Consider the following 24711-nt stretch of genomic DNA (forward strand, 5'->3'; position numbering starts at 1 on the left):
GTTAGCCAAGAAAGATTAAAAACAAGAAGGGATAAAGCCTAAAACTCTACATGCTGTTTTTATGTATTTACATACATATTTGGTCAAAATTATTTTATTAGAAATTATAATAGAATTCAGCAAATATGAAGCAGGCAGCTTAATACAAGTTGTCCCCCACAGGATGGGACATGAATAAGGAAATGCTTAAGTTCTTGGAGGACATGAAGGGGGAGGGGAACTGTTCCCTTTAAGATTATCACTCTGAGATTGTGTCTCCTTTGATCAGGATCTCCCAGGCTCCAAGGAGTACAGACAGAGCCCAAACCTTTCAGGATAAGAGAATCAATTCCCAAAGAAATTCTAAATTCTCATTCAATAGAGGAATACTGATTTGATCTGTCCCAGCCCCCTATCTGGTCTGATCTGCTTGGATTGTCCCAGCCCCCACAGGGTCTGACTTGCTTGGGCTGTCCCAGTCCCCACTAAAGATACCCAATATAACAGCTTCCCTCCACCAAGGTCTTTGCAGAGGGACCTAGGTAGCTCACTCAGCTGCCAGGACCTTCTGTCCACTGAGAAAGCATTTTCAGTGCAAAACTCCATTTTCCAATAGATCTGCCACTATAAAAGTCAGTCTCTTGGTAAACTGATTTCTATGCAACAATAAACTTTCATTTTGCAACTATAATTCGGGAATGAATGAATTCTTTCACTCCTAAAACCTGTGGCCGATTTAAAGGGGATTCTTAACAACTCTTTTATTGCCACTAACCTCTAGACCACCAGGAATTGAGACCACTCAAACCGCATCAGATAGACTGTATAGTTCTTATTCATCCTTGCATCTCTCAGTAATGACATTGCTTGCACAATGGGCCTAAGTAGGTACACAAAGGACAAGTACTAAATCAAATGAAAATTACTCAATTTTCAGATTCTGATTTATGCCTTAAACTTTTCAAAGTTTATTAGATGAAAGGCCATAAAAGCATTTTGTAGCAATTAATTGCAATATAAATGGTCTGAGTTGTTCTTAAATCACATTAATTCCATAAAATTAGGCTCAGGATTTGTATGTGCTGTGTCATATGATTAAAAAAAATTCCTTACCTCATGGTCAAAAGGAGTTTCAAAAAGGATATAGTGTTGATTTAAGTGGAAATGCTTCCCCTTCTGCCTCTATATCTGTCATTGATAGTTTTTTTCAGTGAATGGCAACCAGAAAGATGAAAGACCTTCAGTCCATTTCACATGAGGACTGGGTAAAGAAACTGTAGTTGTTTAGCCTGGAGAAGACATAGGGGAGATGTTATAGTTATGTTCAAGTATTTGAAGGGCTATCATAGAGAAGAGGAAATATTAATAGTAATGAGTAGCTTTTGTATAAAATATAGTATATTGAGGTGTACAAAGTGTTTTATGAATATTATCTCATTCTATCTTCAACATAACCCTGGAAAGTCGCTATTACCACCCTCATTTTACAGATGAGTAAACCAAGGCAGAGATGTAAAGGGACTTGCCCAGGGTAATGGTGTCTAGGATAGGATTTGAACACAGAACTTCCTAACTCCAAGATCAGTGTTCTATCCACTGCACTAATCAGCTCCCTTCTGATTAGATGGTTTGCATCAAAGAGATAAAACCAGGATTAGGTGGTGATTAGAAGATGACAAGAAAAACTTCTAAACCTCTAGAGCTATTCAAAAGTAAAATGGACTAATGAAGTGTATGTTCTGCCTTCCTGAAGTTGGACAATCAGGTCAGGGATCTTTTTGGTTGTTAGACTACATGACCTGTGAGATCCCTTTCAACCCTAGAATTCTGGGAGTCTTACGATTCTGCAGATCCAAAAGATAAAATGGGTGCTCACAACACATCTGAGTGCTGCCTGATCCAGATTAAAATGTAACTGGCAAATATTTAACAAAACAAAATGCAGTAAAATATACATTTTACATTTTAAAATTAAGTCAATATATGGCTGCAGGAATTTTTGTGTATAGAGCAGTGACCTCATTTAACATGAGTTTGATATCACTCTACTAGATGTAGAGCAAAGAGAAGAATGTATTTCAAAATCCAAGTTTAATAGATTAACTGCTTGAAGCCTGGACAAGTTTTTTCACCTTGAAACATTTTCTCTTCTCTACACAACTTAACCTGCACAGCCATGGGACTCTTGTGAAGATAACATGAATAGATGAATGGCTGGATAGACAAATACTGCAAACTGAAAAAGTTCTCTATGTCTGCTGGATGGTGATTGAAATTACCTGATGTTCAAAACAGTACATATTAAACAATATTTGGATATGTTTTTATTTTTTTGTTCCAAATAATCTTGCTTCCATAACAGAATTTATGCAGTGTTTACTACATACCAGGCAATATACTGAACATTTTAACAATATCTCATTTGATCCTCACAATAACCCTGGGAGGTAGGTGCTATTATCATCCACATTTTATAGCTGAGGAAACTGAGGTAGAAATTAAGTGACTTATCAAGGGTCACACAGCTAATAAGTTTCTAAGGATGAATTTGAAGTCCTAATTCTCTGCCCATTGTGCCACATAGGCTGCCTACTAATGTTTCACAGAGGTGTAATTAATTTTTAAGCACTTACCAGGCCATCAGACATTGTACTAAGTGCTAGGAATAAAAATACAAATATAAGGGGGAAAACATAGTTATCCCATGAGAGCTTAAATTTTAGTGGGAAAAGAAAATGGAGTGGCTGTGGAGAGAGGGAGAAAAGGAAAAAGTAGATAAATCCAAAGAGTCAGGAATGGAGCCAGGAAAAAAGAATAGTCTTCTAAACATATGCTCTGCCTTCTAGTCTTTCCTTTGGAATTTCCACCTTGATTTTTTTTACCTATCAAACCCTGGTCAAATCACTCATTTCTTGCAACATCATTTTCCTCATGTGTAAAATGAGACAATTGTATTAGAAACAATATTGAAATAGAAGTAGAAAACAGAGTATAAATAATAAAGGATATACTGTAAACTAGCATACTAATATATGAGTAAAAAAAAGTCTATAAGAAACTGGAAAAAAGCTTCACATAGGTACAAACACATTCAAAGTACAAATCTGGGATAAGAAAATTATCTTATGGCTGGTATAATACTTTCAAGTGCTTTAGTATCCTTACTTTATTTGATACTTTATCTGTTTGCTATTCTAATGTCTAAACACATCTAGTTTAAAAAGGAACTTTGCTTACAGTTGGAGATGTTTTCCCAAATAGTTGTTTGTGCTTTAAATCTTTTTTTTTCATGTTATAGAAAGAGTTTGAGAGTACTCTATCTTGAATAAATTCTTTTCTTGAAGATACTGACTTTTCATTTAAAATACTAGAAACAACAATTTATTCAAATTGTTTGTTTCCCATTTTCTCATTCCCATTTTTCTCATTCCTATTACTTTACAGTAATACATAGCATTTTATAAAATCAATATTATACAAATCTTGAAATCAATCCGACAGTTTAGTAAGTCTTTTTATAATAGCATCATTGAATTTTCATTCTTACAATAAAAATATCAAGTAAAATTTTGGGGAAAAGGGATAAAGTGCAAAATAAAGATTTACATTTCATGTAATGTTCTTTTAAAAGTTCACAAATAAAACAAGATGAAGAATGTAAATAAATGTACATGGCATTTGCACCATAATGTTTGCTTTCAGTTCTTGGAAGTTGAGATCTTTTCTGGCTTTTTCAGTTTATCTTTCAAGTTCTGCTTCCAGAATTTCTCCCCAGGTATCTGCATCCATAGGGCACATGTTTTTTTCTGGCAGGCTAATGGGAGAGCAAATGTTGCTGTATCTGCCACTCAGCCATTCATGCTTTACTTTACTTTTCCAATAGTTCCTCAGTAGTGTTACCTGAAAAAAAGTAAGTCATTATCAATTAAAAATAGGTTAAATTTTTGTTTTCTGAGTATTCAGAAGATAGATAATACTGATTAAGGATGGATACATACAATAAAACACATGGATACATACAATAGAATATCAAATGTAAACTATAGGAATAACTTTATATTTTGCAAAGTGCATTAATGGAGGCAAACCAAGGACAGAAAGGTTGTTTGGGCAGGGAATGGTTAAAGGAAGTAGTCACCTCCATTATGAAGATTAAAACAAATTTTCATGAAGAAGTTGAGAGTTTTTTAAAACAGTGGATTAACTGGAAAAGGGGAATACACCAAAGCTTTTTGGTTTTGTTTTTTTTTAATGAAATTTAAAGTGAATGGAGCCTATAAATTAATTCAGTGTACTTGACTTTTATTTCCAGCAAAAATCCAGTATGTATTATTAAGGGATATTTACTGAATATAAACAAAAGGAAGTGGTCCTCACAAAGAGCTAGGATGGTTTCACAAAGAATAGTAACTCCTGTCAGCCTAACCTTACTTCCTTTTATAGGGCAGCATTTCTTTGGGGGCAACTCTCTCAACTTGCACGCCCATTCAAGGGTTGAGAGTCCCAGATATTTGTTGATTATTCCTACTCAGAATTTACCTTGAGAAGCTGGGGTTCTAATATTGTCAGTTATGTATCTCTAGAGATACACTTCCTATTAATTGGTTTTTAAAGATATTTACTAAGATAATAGAGTAAAAAAGAATTGACAGAAAACATATCACCATCCCCAAGAAAAGAGAGTGCACTCTCCCCTTGTACACACAAGATCATTGGGAAAGGTTGGCTCAAGTACAAAATACAAAAGTAGTCATACCCATATGTAGGGAATGACACGGGAAAGCGGTACTTCACAGATCCTAGTGGTTGGGCATCCTTTTTTTCCTTTGTGGAGTTCTCATGAAGTTCCCTTTGGTAAAGCCTTTTGTTAGTTTCTGAAGCTTAGTGTCTTTCTAGAGTCCATGGAAGGCATTTGATCACGAAGGATTCTATTTTCTGAAGTTGCTTTCTCCCTCCAGTATCTCTCTTTCTGTTGCACCCTGATGGACATGCCATTTCCTATTGGTCCAGTCTCTTCAATAATATAGTCAATAATAATTGAAGAGGGGCATAAAATTTCTTTTGGACTCATCCCCTTGGACTCATCCCACATTTTCATTTACTTTTCATCCAATGACCCAGAGACCTATGACCTTTTCATATAAATTAAGAGTTTAAGCATACATTATGTGCAACTTACAGGAAAATTTCTTAATAACTAACAAACTTTATTAATCAAGTGGTTAATCAGGGAAGAGGTGGAAGCCTATCCTTATACTCAAACCATTATTAGTTTGGCAGATAAGGAGAATGATGTAAATAAAGTTTACTTAGATATTTGTAAAACGCTTCCAAGATTATGGAAAATTTGGAGATGCTTAGTAGATTTGGACCTGCTTGAATAACTGGACTTCAAGAGTAGTCATCATTGTTTACAATATCATCTATACAATATCATCCTAGGAATTTGTGCTTAGATCTATGATGTTTATTTTTACCAATGACTTAAAGCCATCTAAGATAGGCTCATCAAATTTAAAGTTAGGAAGGATTGTCAGTATGATGGATACCAAAGTCATGGTTCAAAAAGAAAGGGTTAAATTTAAAATCAAATCTGAATTCAAAATATCAATTCATAAGCAGGAGATAGGAGAGCAGTTTGTCTGAAAAAGATGTAGGGGTTATGGATGGCTCAATATGAGTCAACAGAACGATGTGACAGCCAAGAAAGCTAATGTGACCCCAAGGAGGTCAAATAAAGATGTCTAATAACTCTTTTTATAGTTGCAAAGAACTGGAAGCTAAGGAAGTGACAACACATTAGAAATGGATAAATCACTTATGGAATACTATTGTGCCATAAAAAATGAAATAACACAGTTTTAGAGAAACCTGGAAAGACCTGTGTGAACTTATACAGAGTTAGTTAAGTACAACCAGGGAAAATAAGTTATCAATAATATGATTAAGAAAAACAAATCTGAGAACTTTGATCAATGCAATAATTAATTTTAGAGTAGTAGTGATGAAATATGCTATTCATCTCTTAAAAAGGTAAGAGATTTGAGATGCAGAACAAGACATGTGTTTTCATACAATTAACGTAAGAATTTGTTTTGCTTGACTCTGTTATTACAAGGACTTTATCTTTTTTCTTTTTTTCCCATAGAGACAGAATAGAAGCAAAAAAGAAGAGTCAAGGAGGCACCTTTATTTTTTCTAAACGCAGAGAAGAGCAGAAAGAAGCAAAGATCATCGGTACAGTTGTGAAAGCCTTAAATTGATTTTTATGTACTTAAAAAGAAAAGCTGCAATTAATGTCATTTCATATAAAACCCTTTTTTCATACATATGGAAATGCCTATTTTATTCAATCTTTGTTAAGTTCAGAATTTTAAAAAAACCTCCTCTTAAATTTATCATCCATTGATATCCATTTCCTTGAGCATCATCTATCTGCTTTTGACATATAGTATTAAAAATTGGTATGCTTCTATAGAAATCAAGAAAGGCAGAATATCCAGAAATAAGGAGTTAATGGTCCCACTTAGACTTTGTCTTGGTAAGATGACATCTGAAATTGTGTGTGCAGTTTGGGGCAACATACTTTGAGAAACCTGATAGTGAAAAGCTTCAGGTTCATACCATAGAAGGATGAAGGAAATGAGGTGGTTTAGTCTAGAACTCAGCTTCTTAAACAGTGTTTTGTGACTACATATGGGTCTCATAACTGAATGTGGGGGATCACAAAATTATAATTATCAGTAAATATTTGATTTGTATAACCTATTTTATACACTTATATACCCAGGGTCATATAAAAATTTCTTAGGCAAAAAGGGGTCACTGGTGGAAAAAAATTTAAGAAACCTTGGTCTAGGAAAGTGTTAAAGGGAACATGTTGTCTTCAAGCATTTGAAGGGCCGTTAAGAGATTATTCTGGATTGTCTCAAAAAATAGAATTAGGAATGATGGGTAAAAATAACAAGGAAGCAAATTCAAGCATGATGTAAAGAAAGACTTAAAAACTCTTCATTGCATCATGGATCTAGAGTTGTAAGGGACATGAAAGCCACATCACAAGTGGAATGGGATGCTTCTAGAGAAAGTAGTGTGTTCTTCCCTCACTAGAGGCATTTTAGCAAAGGCCAGACAATTATTTGGTTGGCTTAAACTGTAGAGGGGATTCTTTTTTCAGGTATTGGTTGTAACAGATGGCTGCTCTTCCAACTAAGAAACATTTTAATTCTGAGAATTAAGGCCTGTCTCAAACACTCTATATTGACTATATACATATATAGTTTTATAAGGTTATTGATATAAGAACATTAGAAAATTAAGATGGCTAATTTGGGTGAAGTAGTTTTGAGTTTTATAATATATAAATATATGGAATTATATGTGGAATTAGGAATTTTTAGGATGAGTTATTTTTTATTGTTGCTGTTATACACAGAACTTATAACACAGAAGTTTTCAGTGTTTAAACTTACCCTCCATGAATATCCATTTCCTCGATCACCATCTATCTCTTTTTGACATATAGCTCTAACAGTCAAACAGTGGTGTTTCCATAAATAGTCACAATTCTTGATTGTTTGATTCCAGCTCTTACATGTTGTTGCAGCCCGGCATAAGCTCTGAATGTCAAGTTGGCTAAAAATTTTAAAAGTGATTTCTGGAGGTAATATTTCAACAAAATTGTCTTTCTTTTCTTTCTTCTTCTTATCAGGACAAACAGAGTTCAGTTCTTTACCTGTAAAAGGTGAATTACTATTTCTCTTGGAGATTTTCTGCATAATTTGATGTTTTGATAAATCTGTTTCATGTGACCTAAAACACAATATTAACATATTATTTTCTTTCTTCAGAATGCAAAACAGATTTTATTCATACTTTATTATTTTTTGAAGTTCAATTATCACTTTTTCTAAATGAAGCTATCCTCCTAAACCCCTATATCTTGTAAGAGTGTAAGACAGTAAATGTTAAGCATTTGAGCCTCATGGGGACCATTCAAGGTAGCTAATGTGAAAATTACTATCTCTATTTTACAGATAATGGGACAAAAGTTCAGAAAAGTTAAATGACTTGCCCACAATTACATAACTAATAAGTGGTAGAGATGACCCTAAATTCACTGACTTCAAGCCCAGTGCTTTTTCTATTACACTAATCTTAAAACATTTAGGAATATTCTTCCAAATAGAATATTTTAAGCTCAATCTGTTGTTCTTGGTTAGTAAATATGTGAAATTTAATTCCTTAAACTCTTATGAAGTTAAGATACTTGATGTCTAAGAGAACTAACAATGACTAAAAATAGACTATTTATCTTTTAGTTGTTGATTTGTGAATAGGCCTAACTAGGTAGTTTATGCAAAAAAAAAATTTTTTTTTAAGCCTAATAGTTGGATTTTTGTTATCTTAGCCATATGGTTTCTAAAAGCATTCACAGTAGTAAAAATAACAATGGACGTGGAATCACACTACAACTAACTCCTAACATTGTGATGTTATTTTATTCACAATTTCAACTTTATCTGCCTCACCTACAAAATGGAGGTAATTCTCATACTAATTCACAGGATTGTTGGAAGAAAAATTCAAAATGTGATCTACTACTGGTAATTCATTTTAGCTCTAGAGAAATAAAATATTGCAAATAAAATAAAAATATATAAATATCAAAATATATTAGGTATAAAACAAAATTTATATAGCACTTATTAATGTGCCAGACACTGTAAAATGCTTTGCAATTAGTTCATTTGATGGTGCTACTTCTATTATCCTCATTTTATAGTTGAGGAAACTTCTCTGATATCAGTAAAGTGACTTGTGGGGGATCACATAGCTTCTAAGTGTCTTGAGACTGGATTTGAATTGAGGTCTTCCTGACTCCAGGTTCAGTATTCTAGCTGCCTAAAATCATCTGAAATTGTTAAATGGTTAAGATTAAAGCCATGAAGACACCAAATCTAAACTACACAGTTTAGTAGTATAATTTGTGTTTTGGAAATAATCCCTGGAGCCATCCATCCAGCACCATTAATTGCAAAGATAGGAAGAAATAAATGTAGGGTTACATGACTATATCTCCCATCCACCAAGTAACTATGTGTCTACAGCTGCCTTGTAGATTTATTGAGCTAATGATGTCAAGGATTAATTTCCATATGTTTCTATTATTTTCACTGTAATATACCTATACTTATATATCTCAGTAGTGAGATAAGGCAAGAACAGGGACAGAAGATATGGCTCTTTATATACACCACCAAGTCCAATCTCTTCCTTCCCCAACCACATAAAGCAACTCAAATGACAAATATCAGTTTGAAGTGCTATATTTTTAATGCCAATATATTTAAAACACTACTTATGTTTCAAATATTTAGTTTTAATTCTATATTATAAAGGTCTCCAAGTTCTTTTTAAAAAAAAAACCTATTAATTATTAGGATGACACATTTTTTAAAAACTGAGTATTAGATCACTTTTTATATTTGCAATTTAAATAATGCAAACAATAACAACAATCTGGAAAACACCCAGAAAAAAAAGATCAGAAGCTGACAGAAAAACAACCAAGACTTTTTGATATTTTGTTAATTTATATGCAATGATTTCTGACAGGTGGACATGGGAGTTCTACTGGTATACAATGTGAGGAGAAATTGAAGTGATCCTTAATATATTTTATAAATCCCCTATGTAAAATTATGGGAGGATATGAAAAAAAGAGTTACCCAGAATGGGCGGACATGAATAGTTCCTGATAGGAGAGAACTCACAAATTGATGAGAACTTAGGTCAATTGTATAATATTTCAGAGTCTGATTCTATTTGTACAGCAAAATAACGGTTTGGTCATGTATACTTATTGTGTATCTAATTTATATTTTAATATATTTAACATATAATGGTCATCCTGCCATTTGGGGGAGGGGGTGGGAGGGTAAGAGGGGAAAAATTGGAACAAGAGGTTTGGCAATTGTCAATGCTGTAAAGTTACCCATACATATAACCTGTAAATAAAAAGCTATTAAATAAAAAAAAAAAGAAGAAAAAAACATTTAATTAAAAAAAAAAGAGAGAACTTAGGTCAATTTGAGAATCAGTGGCATAAACATTAAAAATTGTTGATAATTTAAAATACATGGTTCTACAAATGATCTCTTTTAAATGTCTACTTAAATGTTTTATTCGTTACAAATTACTCCTTTCTTCTAAACTATTGCTAGTTTTATTTCCTTCTTTTGAGTCAATCTTGAGCTGAAGTTATGTTTGTGAAAATACAGAAGCAGCTTTCTTTTGATTGCGCCTCTGAATGTGGACTGGGTAAAATCGTGAAGATTTACTTTTTAATACAGGAACCTTTAACTTTCTCTTCTCTATCAGATCTTTTGTTTGGAATTTCTAAATCAGTTTTTTATACCTAACCAGGGATATCACTTTTAAGAGAAGCATTTGCTTACATTTGAAACCAGTTACGTCTTTAGATTCTTCCACCTATAATTATGGGGGGGAAATGGTTTCAGTTGGAGATTAGGAGCAGGAAAGTGAGCATGCCTTCACGGTTCCTAAACCAGCGGTTTGTTATTCCCACAAAACACTCCCAATCTGGCCCTAAACCTGGACTCTGAAATCCTTCAAGTCTCGGCTAATGGCTCAACTTTTGCAAGCAGCAGTTCCCAGCCCTGAGACACCTCCCACTTACTCAGCTTTTATCTTACGTGTACAGCTGATATTTGCATGTTTTTCCTACCACCGGATGATGAGCTCTGGGAGAGCGGGACGGTGTGCATTCCCGTGCTCGGCAAATAGCAGGCTCTTACTTACTACTCAGATAGGAGGCACGCTAATCGTACACAATGGTCCCCAGCAACCCATCACTTCTCCAGGATCGTGGGAACTTTTTAACAAAACCCCCTCGTCACCGCAAACACTGTGTTGGGTGTGTCCTTTCCCAGTCATGGGGACACACCTCCCGCTAACTGCTCTGAGTTCTTCACCGGTAAGATACCGCGCTCTCTGCCTCAGAGTGCTGAGGGAAAGCACTTTGCCAACGTTAACACGTCATCTCAAGAACAACAAACGCGGCAAGCTTTCCGCAGCGTGGGACAACCAGAACCGGGGAGGACGGCCCCAGCTCAGGCTAGCGCCCGGCCGTCGGGGAAGAGTCCGCCCCTCAGCCTGAGGAGGAGGCACCCACACGCCTACTCCCCGGTGACCCCCCCCGGCCCTTATGAACTGGGAGTCTGACAAATGACAAAAACAACCACCGTCCCCACCAACTGTCATCGAAGCCTGCGGAGCGACGCGTCAGGCTCGCAGGGTTTGCGGGCGAGGCGCGGGGGCTGCCGGGAAATCTGGTCCTCCTACCTGCAGGAGCTGGGGTGGCCGTTACACGCCTCCCAGCCTACTGTAGGAACGGCAGTTTAAATACTTCAGAATTCGAATGCAACACCATAGTTCCAGCTTTCTCTGTACCCCTCCCACTTCTCGGGGCCGGGCTCTTTCTTTGTGCACAGGCGCAAAACTGACTCGCCCAAGTGCCTGTTGGGAAGAGTAGTTTTTGGAGTTGAGATTAGACTAAATGGTGAAGGGAAGAAAGGAGAGCTGAGGACTACAAGAACCAGATCCCTCGGGGACGCCGTGATGGGTTGGGGCCTTCAAGCCTTTGGACTGGTCCATTAGGGGAATCCCCGAGCGTTACGGGGCGGGGCCTGCAGGAGGGAGTCTTGGCTGTAGTCGAGCTCGGAGAAGGCGGAAGCAGCTTTTCCCACGTACCTTAGAACCCCGGTCCGGGGCGGCGCCGCGGTGCGAGACCGGGCTCTGGCTGAAGGCGCTCTCCTCATGGCCAGGGGATTCGAGCTCGCGCCGGCGGATGGCGGCCCCCGGGTGGCCTTGTCTCCCGGGGAGACGGTGATCGGACGCGGGCCGCTGTTGGGTGTAAGTGTGCGCTGGGAAGCCCAGATGGGGCGTGTGCTGCGCTCCCTTTAAACTGCCTGCAAACTTGTCTTCCCGCGGGGGCGAGGATGCGTTTGTGAGCAATGTGTTTTGCAAACCTCAGAGGCTTCTAAGTCTGCCTTGCTGATTTCACTTTAAAACAAACAAACAAAATAAGTGTGTTATTTTGTATCCTTAATGCACCGGTGCAGCGGTAAATGTTTTATCAACGGGCTCCCCAAAAAGTACAATATACTTTTAATTTTAATTTACACTATTAGCATTTTCTCCGTTACCGAAGTCCAGTCAATAAAACAACGCTTCAGGTCCTGATTGAAGCGGCCAGGCTGATGTCAGAAGTTGTATCAGCTCTCTGCTCCAGCTGCATCTCTACCATTATAGCACCTATTGGCACTTTTAATCGTGCTCTTTGATTCCTATTTTACAGATGAAGAAACAAGGTGGAAAAATTTAGTGTCTTGACTCAGTTAAGAAGTGTCTGAGGCGGGATTCGAACTCAGATTTTCCTGATTGCCAAGTCTAGTATTATTTATTTTAATAATTTTATTATTAAATTTATTATTTTTTAATTTAATTTAATTAATAATTAAATATTAAATTTAATAATTTAATAAAAATTATAATTTATTTGCCCACAGAACTTGTTCAAAAAGCAAATATGAAAAGTGCTTTTAAGAGACCAATTGTCATAAAATAATAGACCTGAAAGTGCAATCAATAGAGATAAATTTATCCCCACATCATTATTTCCCAGATGAGGTAATTGAGGATTAAAGAGGTTAAGTATGTCTAAAGTCACAGCTAGAAATAAATGCAAGTGGCAAAGTTGGAACTTCAAATCCAGTATTTCATTTTATTACTGTCCAGGAATTTTAGCATTCAAGAATTTAAATTCTTGAATGTCCCTGCTTAGATATCCTAACAGATTTCAATTATTTCCAATGGATGGTGACAGAAGTTTTTGTACTTTTTTTTTTTCTCTCTGAGGCAATTGGGGTTGTGACTTACCCGGGGTCACACAGCTGAGAAGTATTCAGTGTCTGAGCTCATATTTGAACTCAGACCCTCCTGATTTCAGGGCTGGTGCTCTATCCACTGCACGACTTAGCTATCCCAATTTTTTTTTTTTTTTTTAAATCGAAGGGACTTGCTTTACATCTGCTAAACTCTACTTGTAGTTGCTAAATTTTTTTTCCAAAGAATCTGTACTCAACTTTCAAATCAAGAAACACTTATGAAGTTATTACTATGTTTATATGATGGAGATAACATGCCAACAACTCTATGGTCAGAGTAAATTGGAGATAATCTTGGAAGTGAGGCACTTATAGTAGCTAATGAAGATTTAAACTAAGTTGTTTTTGTTGTTGTTTTTTTTTTTTTTTAAAGTCAATGAACCTTGAGATTAAGAATAGAGAGTTAAATTTAGGCACCAGCTATTATTTTTTTCCTTTATGTTTATCGAGCAAGCTGATTGAAAGGTATAATCTTGAATCTATCATTACTTACATGATAGTATCTAAAATACAAAATGACTTTGTATGGAATTCATGTTGATATTTTGTTATAGCTGCATTGCAGCAAATTCAGAATTATTAAAAAAATTATTACGAGGTACAAGACATTGTGCCAAGTATTCAAGGTACAAAGAAAAATAATTTCTACCATATTTTACACAAAACATTATACAAGTTAATTTGAGGCCAATGAATGAGCTCAATTTGGGATAATCAGGAAGATCTTCACAGAGGAAATGAAACCTAAGAGGCAATAATGAAAAGGAAGTGACTTCCTAGCACTTGGAATAGTTTACACAAATGGAAGCAAGAAAGAAGCTTTGAACAATAGATTTCTACTTCCTATTTTCAGTTTGACTAGAATGGAGAGTTTGCAAAGAGAATATATTATTTAAAAATAAAAATTTGATAGGAAATAGAATGCATAGCCTCTTAAATGCCAAAGTGAGAAGGTTGTATTTTATCCTAGAAACATCAGGGTATTCCTGAAGATTTTTGAGCAGAAGTGTGACCTCTAGTGTTAAAATATGTACTAAAGGAATATTATTTTGACAGCTATATAAGATAGAATGGAAAGATGAAATTTATAGTAATTCAGGTATTAGGATGATGAAGGCCAGAAATAGTCTGGTGGCTATGTGATTAGAGAAGAGCATAAGTATGAGAAATTTGAAGATAAAAATGAAATTAAATGGGCTTGAAGTCAAGGAAAGAGGCAAGATTGACTGAAGTTATTATGTCTATTGCCAAAAGGATAGTGTTTACTTTAACATTTTGGCAGTTCTGTAAATTCTCTTTTAGATATTCCATTTTCAATTACTAAAGGAACTGGCAGGTATGGTGAGTACATCACTTAAATTCATTTTCAAAAGATTGTAGATAATAGGAAAGGTGCTGCAAGATTGGAAAGGGGCAACTATTTTCATATTTTCACAAAGATGAAGAAAATCATGTCTGAAAACTAGGCTAGTGAATTTGATTCCCATTAATGGAAAAATTCCAGATCTAATTATTAGAGATAATGAACATATAGAAAAGGAAGTCATGGTCAAAAAAAAAAAAAAGATCCTGTGATTTTAACAAGAATGTGAAATTAACTACTAATAGGGCTTTTAGAATGGTAGATTAGGAAAGTGCCATAGATTTTCCACAGAATTTTATCATAGCATTCATTGTTGATAGCTTGTTCCATGTTATTCTTATGGAAAGAATGGAGAGATGTGGACAAAGTTTTATAATACAATTAGCTGGATTCAGAACTATGGTAGTTGAATTGCAAGAGCCCCCAAGTCAATTTTGATTCCATGTCAGTTTGGAAAGAAGTCTTCAATGTAATGAGTACTTCAGGAATTTGTACTTGTCCGTGTGCATTTGAAATGTTTACCATTGATTTACAAAAAAGGACATATAGTTTGCTTATTATTTTCAAATGAAACAAAACTAGGAAGGATAGCTAACGTTGCATGAGTGTTAGGATTTAAAATGTCTTGAAAGACTGTAATACTGAGCTGAATTTATAAAAGTAAAAGAGTGTAGGAAACAAAGTTTTACCCTTTGGTTAAAAAAGTTGGTCTAAATACAAGATAGTGGTAGAATAGTTAGATAGTAGTTTGTCAGAAAAAGTATTTTAGTTTTTAATATGTTAATAGTTTTAATTTCAGTTTGAGCCAGCCATGTGACATGGCAACCAAAAAGCCATGGACTATAAAAGAGATGTAACTTCTCATGATAAAAAGGAGATAGTCTCTCTATATTTTGACATGATTAGGCCACATTTGGAGTATTGTATTCAATTTTGGGTGTCAGAATTTAGGAAGGATATTGATAAAAACAAAATTTTCTAAGAAGCGAAATTGGTATTATGAAAGGTTTTAAATTTATGCAATATGAAGATGGATTAAGGGAATTTGGGATTTTTAATCCCCAAGTAATCCCAATTTACTTTCTTCAAATACCTGAAGAATTGCCTTGTAGAAAAAGCTCTTAATTGCTCCCAGAATCCAGAATTAAAAGAATTGGAAGTTGCAAAGAAACTGGAAGTAATCAGATAAAGATTGAATCATTCCCTATTGGCTCTGTTACAGAAGAAATTCTTGTTTATGTATGCAAGATGTCCTTTGAGATCCTTTGAAGTACGAAATTCTGTGAGATGACAGGTAGACAAGACATCCAGGTAGAAATTGTATTTTGACACTGATAATCTTTTTTTCTGCTAATTTAAACACATTGGCTATGTATTTTATAAGAAACTTTTTTTTTTTCTTTAAAATGAAGTCATAACACATGTGGGTTCTGAGGATTACTTTTTTTTTCAGGGACAGTCATTTGTAATAACGCAGTTTTAGCTGTCTAACATTATTATTATTATTATTACTTAGCTGGCTAAGTTTAGAGTATTTCCATACCAATTTATCAATGAACAAATATTAAGTACTCACTATTTCTGGGTTGGGAATGTAAATACAAAGAATCAAGTAATTCTAATGCAGAAGGAACTTACATTCTAATAGGGAAAAGAATAGGTACATATACAAATATATAGTATAAATATAAAGTGAATAAATACATAAATACGTACATATATATATATATATATATATATATATATATACACACACACATACAGAGAGAGAGAGACAAGAGACAGAGAGTAGTTAAATGCAGAGTAGCTTCAGAAAGAGAGGACACTTGCTAAAAAAAGAAACTCAGAGACAGGTTGGGAGGAAGTGCATTTCAGCCATGTTTGATGTCCAATGCTGGAAGATGAAGTGTTGTGATTGAATTATGAAGTTTGAGAAGAAAACTGCTGTCTACCAAGGCTTGAAAGGCTAGGTTAGGGCAAGGTCATGTAGGACTTTAAAAGCTAGATGCAATAGAAGCTGTGGAAATGTTGATTTAGCAGGGAGGTGCATGGCCAGATCTCTAGTGAAGGAAAATTTGTTTGGCTTTTGTGTGTAGGATGTACTGGGAAATGGGAGAGACTTAAGGCAGGAAGACATCTGCAATAATCTAGATTAGAGATGATAAGGATCAGAACTAAAGCAAGTAGCTTTGTGAGGAGAGGGAAAGATGTGTAAAGGCAGAGATGGCAGTATCTGACAATTGATTTTATGTGTGGAATGAAGGAATGGGAGAAATCCAGAATAGTGTCCAAGTTACAAATTTTGAAAAATGGAAGGATAATGATGCTATCTTCTGGTTTTTTGGTCTTCTTTCAATGAACTAAAATTCCACCTACAAAAAGCCTTTCCTGTTCCCTATTAATGTCAGTACTTTCCCTCTCTTGATCATCTATTTATCCTATTTATGTGTGTGTGTATGTGTGCCTATAGATATACACACACACATATACATATGTGTGTGTGTGTGTGTATCTATCTAGCCAGCTATTAAAACTGTTCATAAATAGTTGTCTGACTGTGGCTTCCTCCATTAGACTGAATTTCTTGAAAGCAGGGACTACTTTTTTGTTTTTCTTTGTGCTTCCACAGACCCTTCATTTCCCACTGAGCTACACATCTCTGGACTTCTCAACCTTCTTCTCCATATCTCTTCCTCCCTGCCCTCTTCCTGTGCCCCACTCCCCTTCAATATTATGTTTGTAGGATTTAGGGAATATAAACAATTTCCATTAAAGAATATTGAAGGAAAATGGGGAAGTTTAGAGAAGAGCTTGAGGAAATGCCAAAATCAGATGAAAGATGAAGATTTAAGGATGGAGAAGATTGAAATATGAGGTAGGAAGGAAGGAGCTTGTGAATAAGGAGAGATTAAAGATGAAAAAAAGAAGAGATTGAGGGAGTAGACAGTAAAGAATATAGGTTTAATATCAAATTAATACAAGAGTTGGCATGAGGAGAAGACCCATCTCCTCAGAACCTAGAGCATTGGAGAAGAGATTGAAGAGGAAATGGGGGGGTGTTGACTAGGGATTTTGAGGTGTGGAGTAAATTAAGGGAATGCCTAAGGCCTTTCTTTTCAGTTCAGTATGAGCAAGGTTCTCTGCTAGGAGTGAAGGAGGAGCAAGTGCTCTCAAAGTGCCTGTTTTTTGAAAAATTGCACCACTGTTTAGGCTTTTAATTATAGCCTCCAAATATGTAAACTTATATTGTTCACATTTATGATGTTATGAGGATGGTACATTTGAGAACTCTGGGCATAAGTAGTCTGAAGTACAGTTTTAGTCTTATGAAGCAAATTTTTGTTTCAATTCTGATGGCTATTTGAATTTATTTAGATCTAGTATGCTGTGGGCCTCACTAATTTTGATAGTTGGCTTAAATCAAAATAATGTCTTTTTATAGATCTATTCAATAGACTTTTTATTTCTTGCTTTATTTAGACACATCTGGAGATGACCATATTATTTAAATTTTTTTTATAGATAACAGACAAAAGAATATCAAAAAGACATGCTATATTGGAGCTGGTGGATGATCAACTTAAAATCAAACCGGTAAATCTGTTAATTATTCCTCTTTTATTAATGACTTACTGTTTTTCTTATCTTCTGAATCTAGAAGGCTGATTTTTGCATGCTTAATAGAAAATATAGAACTAAAGCTAGAAACACAGTGCCAATATGTAGTTAGGAGATGTCAGTATAAGATGTCAGTACAAGTTAACCTATTTTTCTCCCAAGCAGGGCTATCATACATAAGACTGGAAAAACTGGTTGGTGCTATTATTAATTTATAGTATTATCTGTGTTAATTCCACTTCAAATGAAATCTTGTAAAGAAAAATGGAGTAGTATATAATATTCTTTGAGGGAATAATCTAGCTACTATATGCTGTAGTTATTCTTTAAAATGCAAAGCAAAAGAAAATAAAAACATACTAGCAACATTATGCTTATGATTCTACAAGTTAGGCTTCCCTAAAATATGAACTGAGAATTACCAGAAAAGCAGACTGGTTGTTGACTCGGCGGAGGAACTAGAGACCAAATTGCCAACTTTTGTTGGATTATGGAGAAAGCAAAGGAGTTCTTTAAAAACATCTACTACTGCTTCATTCACTATTCTAAAGCCTTTGACTCTGTTAACACAACAAAATGTAGCAAGTCCTTACAGAAATGGGAGTACCAGGACAGAGTATCAGTACCATCTTATTTGTCTCCTGAGTGACCTGCATAGAGCCAAGAAACAACAATTAGAACCAAATATGGAACAACTGGTTAGTTTAAGATTCAAAAGGGAATATAACAATCCTAGACATGTAGACTCAGATGGCAGAAAGGTGTAATGGGCCAGAACTCTGTATTTGAAACAAGGTGTTAACTCAGTGGAATTGATAAGACAATGGTTATCTAGTTTAGCATGGTGATTAACAGTTCTCTAGTTCAGTACATGTACTTAATAATATAGTTCTACAAGATTGACATCTATTCTACAAGATTCACACCTACGATGATGTAATTATATTAGAGTATCTAAGCTGGGACAAACTCAGCCAGAGACATTCATTCCATCTCCCACATTTGTGGTGGCTGGTCTGTCCTCCTTCATTTCTCCACTGAGACCAATGCTTGTCTGAAGGGCCTTGAGAAAGCTAGCCTGGGCCCCAGGCAAGGAGACAAGACTGTGAAGGAAGACAATAAAGATTTTTTGACTTTATCTCTGGCTAGTCTCATGGTGATTACTCTGCTGAAACAAAGACTGGTCCAGAGACCTCCAGAAAACTAACCAGAACATTACAGAAAGGGAAGAGAAATTAAGAAGTCTCTTGGAGGTAAAAGAGGAGAGTAAAAAAGTTAGCTTGAAGTTTAATATAAAAAACTCCTAAGATCTTGGCAACTGCTCCCATTATTTCTTGGCAAATGGAGAGAGAAGAAATGAAAATAGTGTCAGATTTTATATTCTTGGGCTCTTAAGATCACTGCACTCATGAAATTAAAAGGTGCTCTTAGAAAAGAAAGCTATGACAAATCTAAATACTAAAAAACAAAGATATCACTTTGCCAATCAATGTTTGTATGGGTAGGTGTATGTTTTTTCCCAGTAGCAATGCATGGCTGTAAGAGTTGGATTGTAAGGAAACTGAGTGACACAGAATCAACATCTTTAAATTGTGGCATTGAAGAAGACTTTTGAGAGCCCCTTGGACATTAAAGAAATCAAAACAGACAATCGCTAAAGAAATTCAAGCTGTTAACTGGAAGGTCAGATATTAGAGCTGTAGCTTAAATACTTTGGCCATGTAATAGGAATATGACGCTCATTGGAAAAGATCCTGATGTTGGGAGATTGAAAGCAAAAGGAAAAGGGGATGGCAGAGAATGAAATGGAGAGAAGATATAGAAACAATGAACATGAACTAAGACAAACTTTGAGAGATAGTGGAGGATAGAAAGGCCTAATATTGTAGTCCAAAGGATCATGAAGAGTCAAACACAATTGAAAAACAGTTTCTGCTTTTGCTTTGTCTGAGATCAAGATTACTATCCCTACCTTTTTTTTTTTTTTAACTTCAGCTGAAGCATATTCAATTCTATTCCAACACTTTATTTAATGCTTTGTTCATACTTCTATTTCAAATGTGCTTCTTGTAACAACATATTGTTAGATTCTGGTTTTTAATCCATTCTGCCATATGCTTTCATTTTTGGGGGTAAACTCAATTCCTTTAACATTCACAATTGTGATTACTAACTATATATTTCACTGTATCCAATTTTCTTCAATTACTTTCTCTCTTTTTATCCAGTCCCTCATCAAGAATCTATTTTGTTTCTGACCACTGCTTTCCTTAATATGTTCTTCCTTTTAGCATTCTTTCCCTTCCTTTGTTTCTTTTCCCTCCTGTGTCCTTACTGGATAGGTTACAATTCTATACACCACTGAGTATGCATATATAGTCTTCTCTCTTTGAACAAATTTCCATGAGAGTGAGGTTCAAGCATTGCCCACGCCCCACCTCCATTTTTTCCTCCTCTTTCATGTGAGAAAAATTTCCCTATTCTATCTCTCTTTCTCTTTCCCTTTCTCCCAATGCATTTTTTTTCTAATCCCTTCAATTTTTTTGGAGATCTTTGCACCATAATTATTTGCATCCATGCCCCTGTGATTATATACACTCTTTTAAATTACCCCATAATAATGATAAAATTATTAGGACTTACATGTCATCATGTTCTGTTGGAGTCCAGCTCCTGTAGTGAATGAAGGGTGTGATAATTAGGAGACCAGGCAAAAGAATTCAGTTAAAACTTTTCAAATTTTATTGTTCAGGACTACGAATATATATACACCTTAAATGCTTATAGATTTGCTACAAAGTACATTCTTTCGAAATTCCTATAACCAAACAAGATCTATTGTGATGTAAATGATTAAGCCCTTTAAGCCCCAGATCTTGGTTACTTAGAAATGTAAAGATATACATCAGAGTAAAATTTATTAAACCATTGTCTCAAGTATCTTTCTCCCCAAATGCCTTTATCTCATTGTGAACTGTTTTTCCTGTCCTAAATTCAAAGGTTTGCCTTTAATCCATTGAGTAGTATTTGCATTTTGTTTCAGTAGCTAGATTTCTAATTTATAGTATTACCAAGCATGTCTCTGCTATTAATAATAGAAAAGGGATTTTGATAAGCCAAGTTATTATAAGATTCAAGATCTGGAATGGATTCTTACCTCCTGACCCTCTACAGTGTTCTCACATAAGAATGTAAACAGTTTAACCTATATTGATTCCTTTTTGATTATTCTTTCATGTTTACCTTTACATATGTTTTTTGAGAATGTCAAATTTTCAATTTAACTCTTTTTGTCATGAATACTTAGAAGTTCTCTACTTCATTAAATGTCTATTTTTCTTGATGAAGGATTATACTCTATTTTGTTGGACAAATTATTAGTTATAATCCTAACTCCTTTGCCTTCTGGAATATCACATTCCAAACTCTCCACTTCTTCATCATGGAAGTTGCTAAATCTTAATATATTTTGATTGTGGTTCCTTGATATTTCAGTGATTCCTTTATGGCTGCTTGGTGTATTTTTTCTATAATCTGGGAACTCTGGAGTTTGACTATAATATTCCTGAGAGTTTTCATTTTGGGATCTCTTTCAGATGATGATTGATTCTTTGAATTTCTATTTTGCCTTTTGGATCTAAGATGTTGGGGTAGGTTTTTTTTGTTTTTCTGTTTTTTGTTTTTTGTTTTTTTGATAATTTCCTGAGATATGATGTCTAAGCTCTTTCTTTGATCATGTTTTTCAGGTAGTTCATTCCTTCTTAAATTATCTCTCTTTTATCTTTTTTCTGGGTCAGTTATTTTTCCAATGAATTTTTCATGTTTTCTTGTATTTTTTTTCTTTCTTTTGACTTGGTTTTATTATTTTGTGGTGTCTCATGGAGTCATTAGCTTCCATTTGCCCAATTCTAATTTTTAAGTTATTTCCTTCAGTGGATTTTTGTGCCTTTTAAAAAAGTAATTTGACCAGTTCTGTTTTTAAGGTGCAATTTTCTTCAAAACTCTTTTGTGCTGATTTTATCAAGCTGTTAATTCTCTGTTTATATATATTTGCATCACTCTCATTACTTTTTCCATTCATTACTTTTCCCTCTACCATTCTTACTGCTTTCTTTAACTTTTCCAAGAATTCTTGTTAGGTTTGGAACCAATTTGCATTTTTCTTTGAGATTTTTTTTCTTGATAATTTTTTTTTTATATTACTGTTTTCTTCTGAGTTTATTTCTTGATTTCCCCTGCCACCATAATACATTTTATTGTAAAATAAATTTTCTGTTGTTTTCTTATTTTTCCAATATATTTCTAACTTTGAAATTTAAGTTAAAGTTGGATCCTGCTCACATGGAGCTAAGGAAGGACCGTCCCAGCTCAGGTCAGGTGATGGTCCAGTAGGAATAGTTCTGGGCCTGAAGAATTGTCTTCTAGAGTTCAAATCTGGCCTCAGACCCTTCAAAGCTGTATGAACTTGGACAAGTCACTCAACCTAATTTGCCTCAATTTTCTCATTTGTAAAATGAGCTGGAGGAGGAAATGGCAAACCTTTTGCCAAGAAAACTCCAACTAGAGTCACAAAGAATTAACTGACTGAAAATGACTGAATAACAAATAACAACTTCCCCTGGCCCATAGTGGCTTGTTATAATCAATTCTCTTTCCGTTTGCTTAATTTTCCAACATATTTCTTGACTTGAAACTTAAAGTTGAACTCTCTTCCCCTGCGAGTGGAAGGAGCACTGTACTAAGCATTAGAGCTTTTTGTACAGCTATTTTAAGAATTAGTTCTGGGGCTCTGCAAATTTTGATTCTTCTAAAATGGTGAGGTATGGTCACTTCTCTTCTGATTTTTATTCTCATCTTTATCCAGAAAGGATACTTGGTTCTCTACATCTACCAGTATTAGTGCTTTTTTTGTTTTGAAACTGTGACCAGAGCCTCTGCTTCGTTGTGACAGACCGCCAACACTCTTTTCTACCTTGAAATTGTGATTTAATACTCTGTAAGGGCAATAGACTTGCCAGTCAGCTCCAGGTGTATCCAGTGCCCACAAAAGTTCCCCTGTAATATTTTTCTGACCAATTGTCTAACCCTCTTTACTGAATCTGGGCTGAGAGTTTCTGAAGCTTCTGCTGATGCTCTGGTCACAGTTGATGTCTTTGCATGTGTGTGTTCTGGACAAGACTCCTCCCCACTATTACAGATTTCTGTTGATCTGTTAAGTTTTCGTAAGCTAGAATATTTCTCACCCAAATCTTTTGTTGACTTCTGCCACTTTAAAATTTGATTTGAGGCAATTATTTTAAAAGTGTTTGGGGAGGTGGGGAGTGTTAGAAGAGATCCCCTAGATAGCTGCTTGTAATCAACCATCTTACCGTTAATGGTAATCTTGCAGATAGAGTAACCAAAGAAGAAATGAAGAGGACACTTGATCATCCATGATCATGACCTCCAGTCCCTCTGTCTTGTCAACAAGCAATCATAACTTCATGAAAATGTTAAAACTAGGTTAATTATATGAGAAATGAACATGTATATGAAACCCAAAGAGTTTTATAATCCTCACAAAATTTTGCATGTTTAGGATAGTACAACAAAAGAAAGAGAAAAAAGAAATCTCCACCTAAAGGAGTATGGCATAAAAGGGGGAAAGGACAAAATCTCTCACAAAAGGAAGGAGCAATGCAATGGCAAAAGCTGCATTCTTCTTTCTTGAGAAGTAGGAGATTATGAAGACAGGATGGTCTGCTTATCTATAAGGGTCCCAGCTGCAAATCAATTTCACAGTCTAATGCAGATTGACTGGCACCTATCTTGACTCCTAAGGACACACAGAGATGTTTGAGATGCAAACTACAAATTATGTCAGCTTGGAAAAATTTCATCTTTGATACATTCAGGGCCTCCTGCATGTTCTTGGTGTAGTGTTTCTAGAAACTATGGCAAGTCAAAAAAGAGTTATTATTTAGGGGACCCTTTGTTGTCCCTGACAATTCCTGCTCTATCTATACTCTCCTTCTTTCCCAATTTTAAATACTTGATGAATTAGTTTTTAACTTTACACTCTCCTCCACTCTTGAATCTCTCCTTTATTCTGTTGATGATCATACCTTGACATAATACTGTTATTCTCACTATCCATTTGTTTCATTCCTCCTCACTTGTTGTGAACAAAATTAGAGAAAATAATGAAACCATGCTGATTGGGTTGACTTTAAATTTGTTCTAGCTAATCTTCATTGGGTCTTTAGTACAGCAAAGTAATCCTAATATTTTACCCTAATTTATGCCTGTTTTACCACATCACCTATTATAGACCTTTTTGTTCCTTCAAAAACTCCCCTTTATGATGAAGATTTCATCTCAGACTTCACCAAAAAAAAATTTGAATCTGTTTATTACAAACTCCATCTTGTCCTCTTTTCTTCATATAATTGTTAACAACCTATATTTCTTCCTTTATTGGGAATAGCTCTTGTTCTTATACATTTGAATCAGCCCTTTATGTATTTTGGATATGAGATCTTTTGTTGCAGGGTTTCTGTTCCTTCAGTTACCTAATTTGAACTGCATTAGTTTGATTTCTGCACAAGCTTTTTATTTTTATCAAATCAATTTTTAAAAATCTTTTGTGATCTTTTTTATCAAAGGTATTTCTTCCAAACTATCAATACACATGAAAACATGTTCAAAATCATTATTAATTAGATACAAATTCATTAAATGCAAACCCATTTCATATTGATCAGGTTGTCAAAGATAACAAAAATGGAAAATAATAAATAA

General features: G+C 35.0%; 2 protein-coding genes across 11 annotated transcripts in view; one reads left to right on the forward strand and one right to left on the reverse strand.

Moving 5' to 3' along the window:
• Positions 1 to 1188: 1188 nt before the first annotated feature.
• Positions 1189 to 11841, reverse strand: FBXO48 (F-box protein 48). 8 transcript variants are annotated; one of them, XR_004231737.1, is made up of 4 exons: positions 11755 to 11841; positions 7452 to 7791; positions 3586 to 3879; positions 1189 to 1268 (listed from the first exon to the last, which is right to left on the reverse strand). XR_004231737.1 is itself a non-coding variant. In XM_031950597.1 (3 exons), exons 1-3 carry the CDS (start codon positions 11820 to 11822, stop codon positions 3718 to 3720), a joined length of 570 nt encoding a protein of 189 aa, XP_031806457.1. In that variant the 5' UTR covers positions 11823 to 11841; the 3' UTR covers positions 3399 to 3717. The 8 variants fall into 8 exon arrangements, 7 of the variants coding, with proteins under 7 accessions (XP_031806457.1, XP_012396257.1, XP_031806462.1 ...); XM_031950597.1 differs by lacking the exon at positions 1189 to 1268 and having other exon boundaries at positions 3399 to 3879; XM_012540803.3 differs by lacking the exons at positions 1189 to 1268; positions 11755 to 11841 and adding an exon at positions 11347 to 11499 and having other exon boundaries at positions 3399 to 3879.
• The window catches only part of APLF (aprataxin and PNKP like factor), a 55705-nt gene continuing 42792 nt past the window's right edge, over positions 11799 to 24711 (forward strand). For 2 of the 3 annotated variants that reach the window (XM_031950594.1, XM_031950595.1), the window contains exons 1-2: positions 11799 to 11916; positions 17836 to 17907. In XM_031950594.1, the coding sequence (XP_031806454.1) occupies positions 11821 to 11916; positions 17836 to 17907 (168 nt within the window). In that variant the 5' untranslated portion in view covers positions 11799 to 11820. The remainder of the gene's footprint in view (positions 11917 to 17835; positions 17908 to 24711) is intronic. The other variant, XM_031950596.1, reaches the window with a different exon arrangement.

Source organism: Sarcophilus harrisii, chromosome 2, assembly GCF_902635505.1.
Source record: "Sarcophilus harrisii chromosome 2, mSarHar1.11, whole genome shotgun sequence".
NCBI classification, from domain to species: domain Eukaryota; kingdom Metazoa; phylum Chordata; class Mammalia; order Dasyuromorphia; family Dasyuridae; genus Sarcophilus; species Sarcophilus harrisii.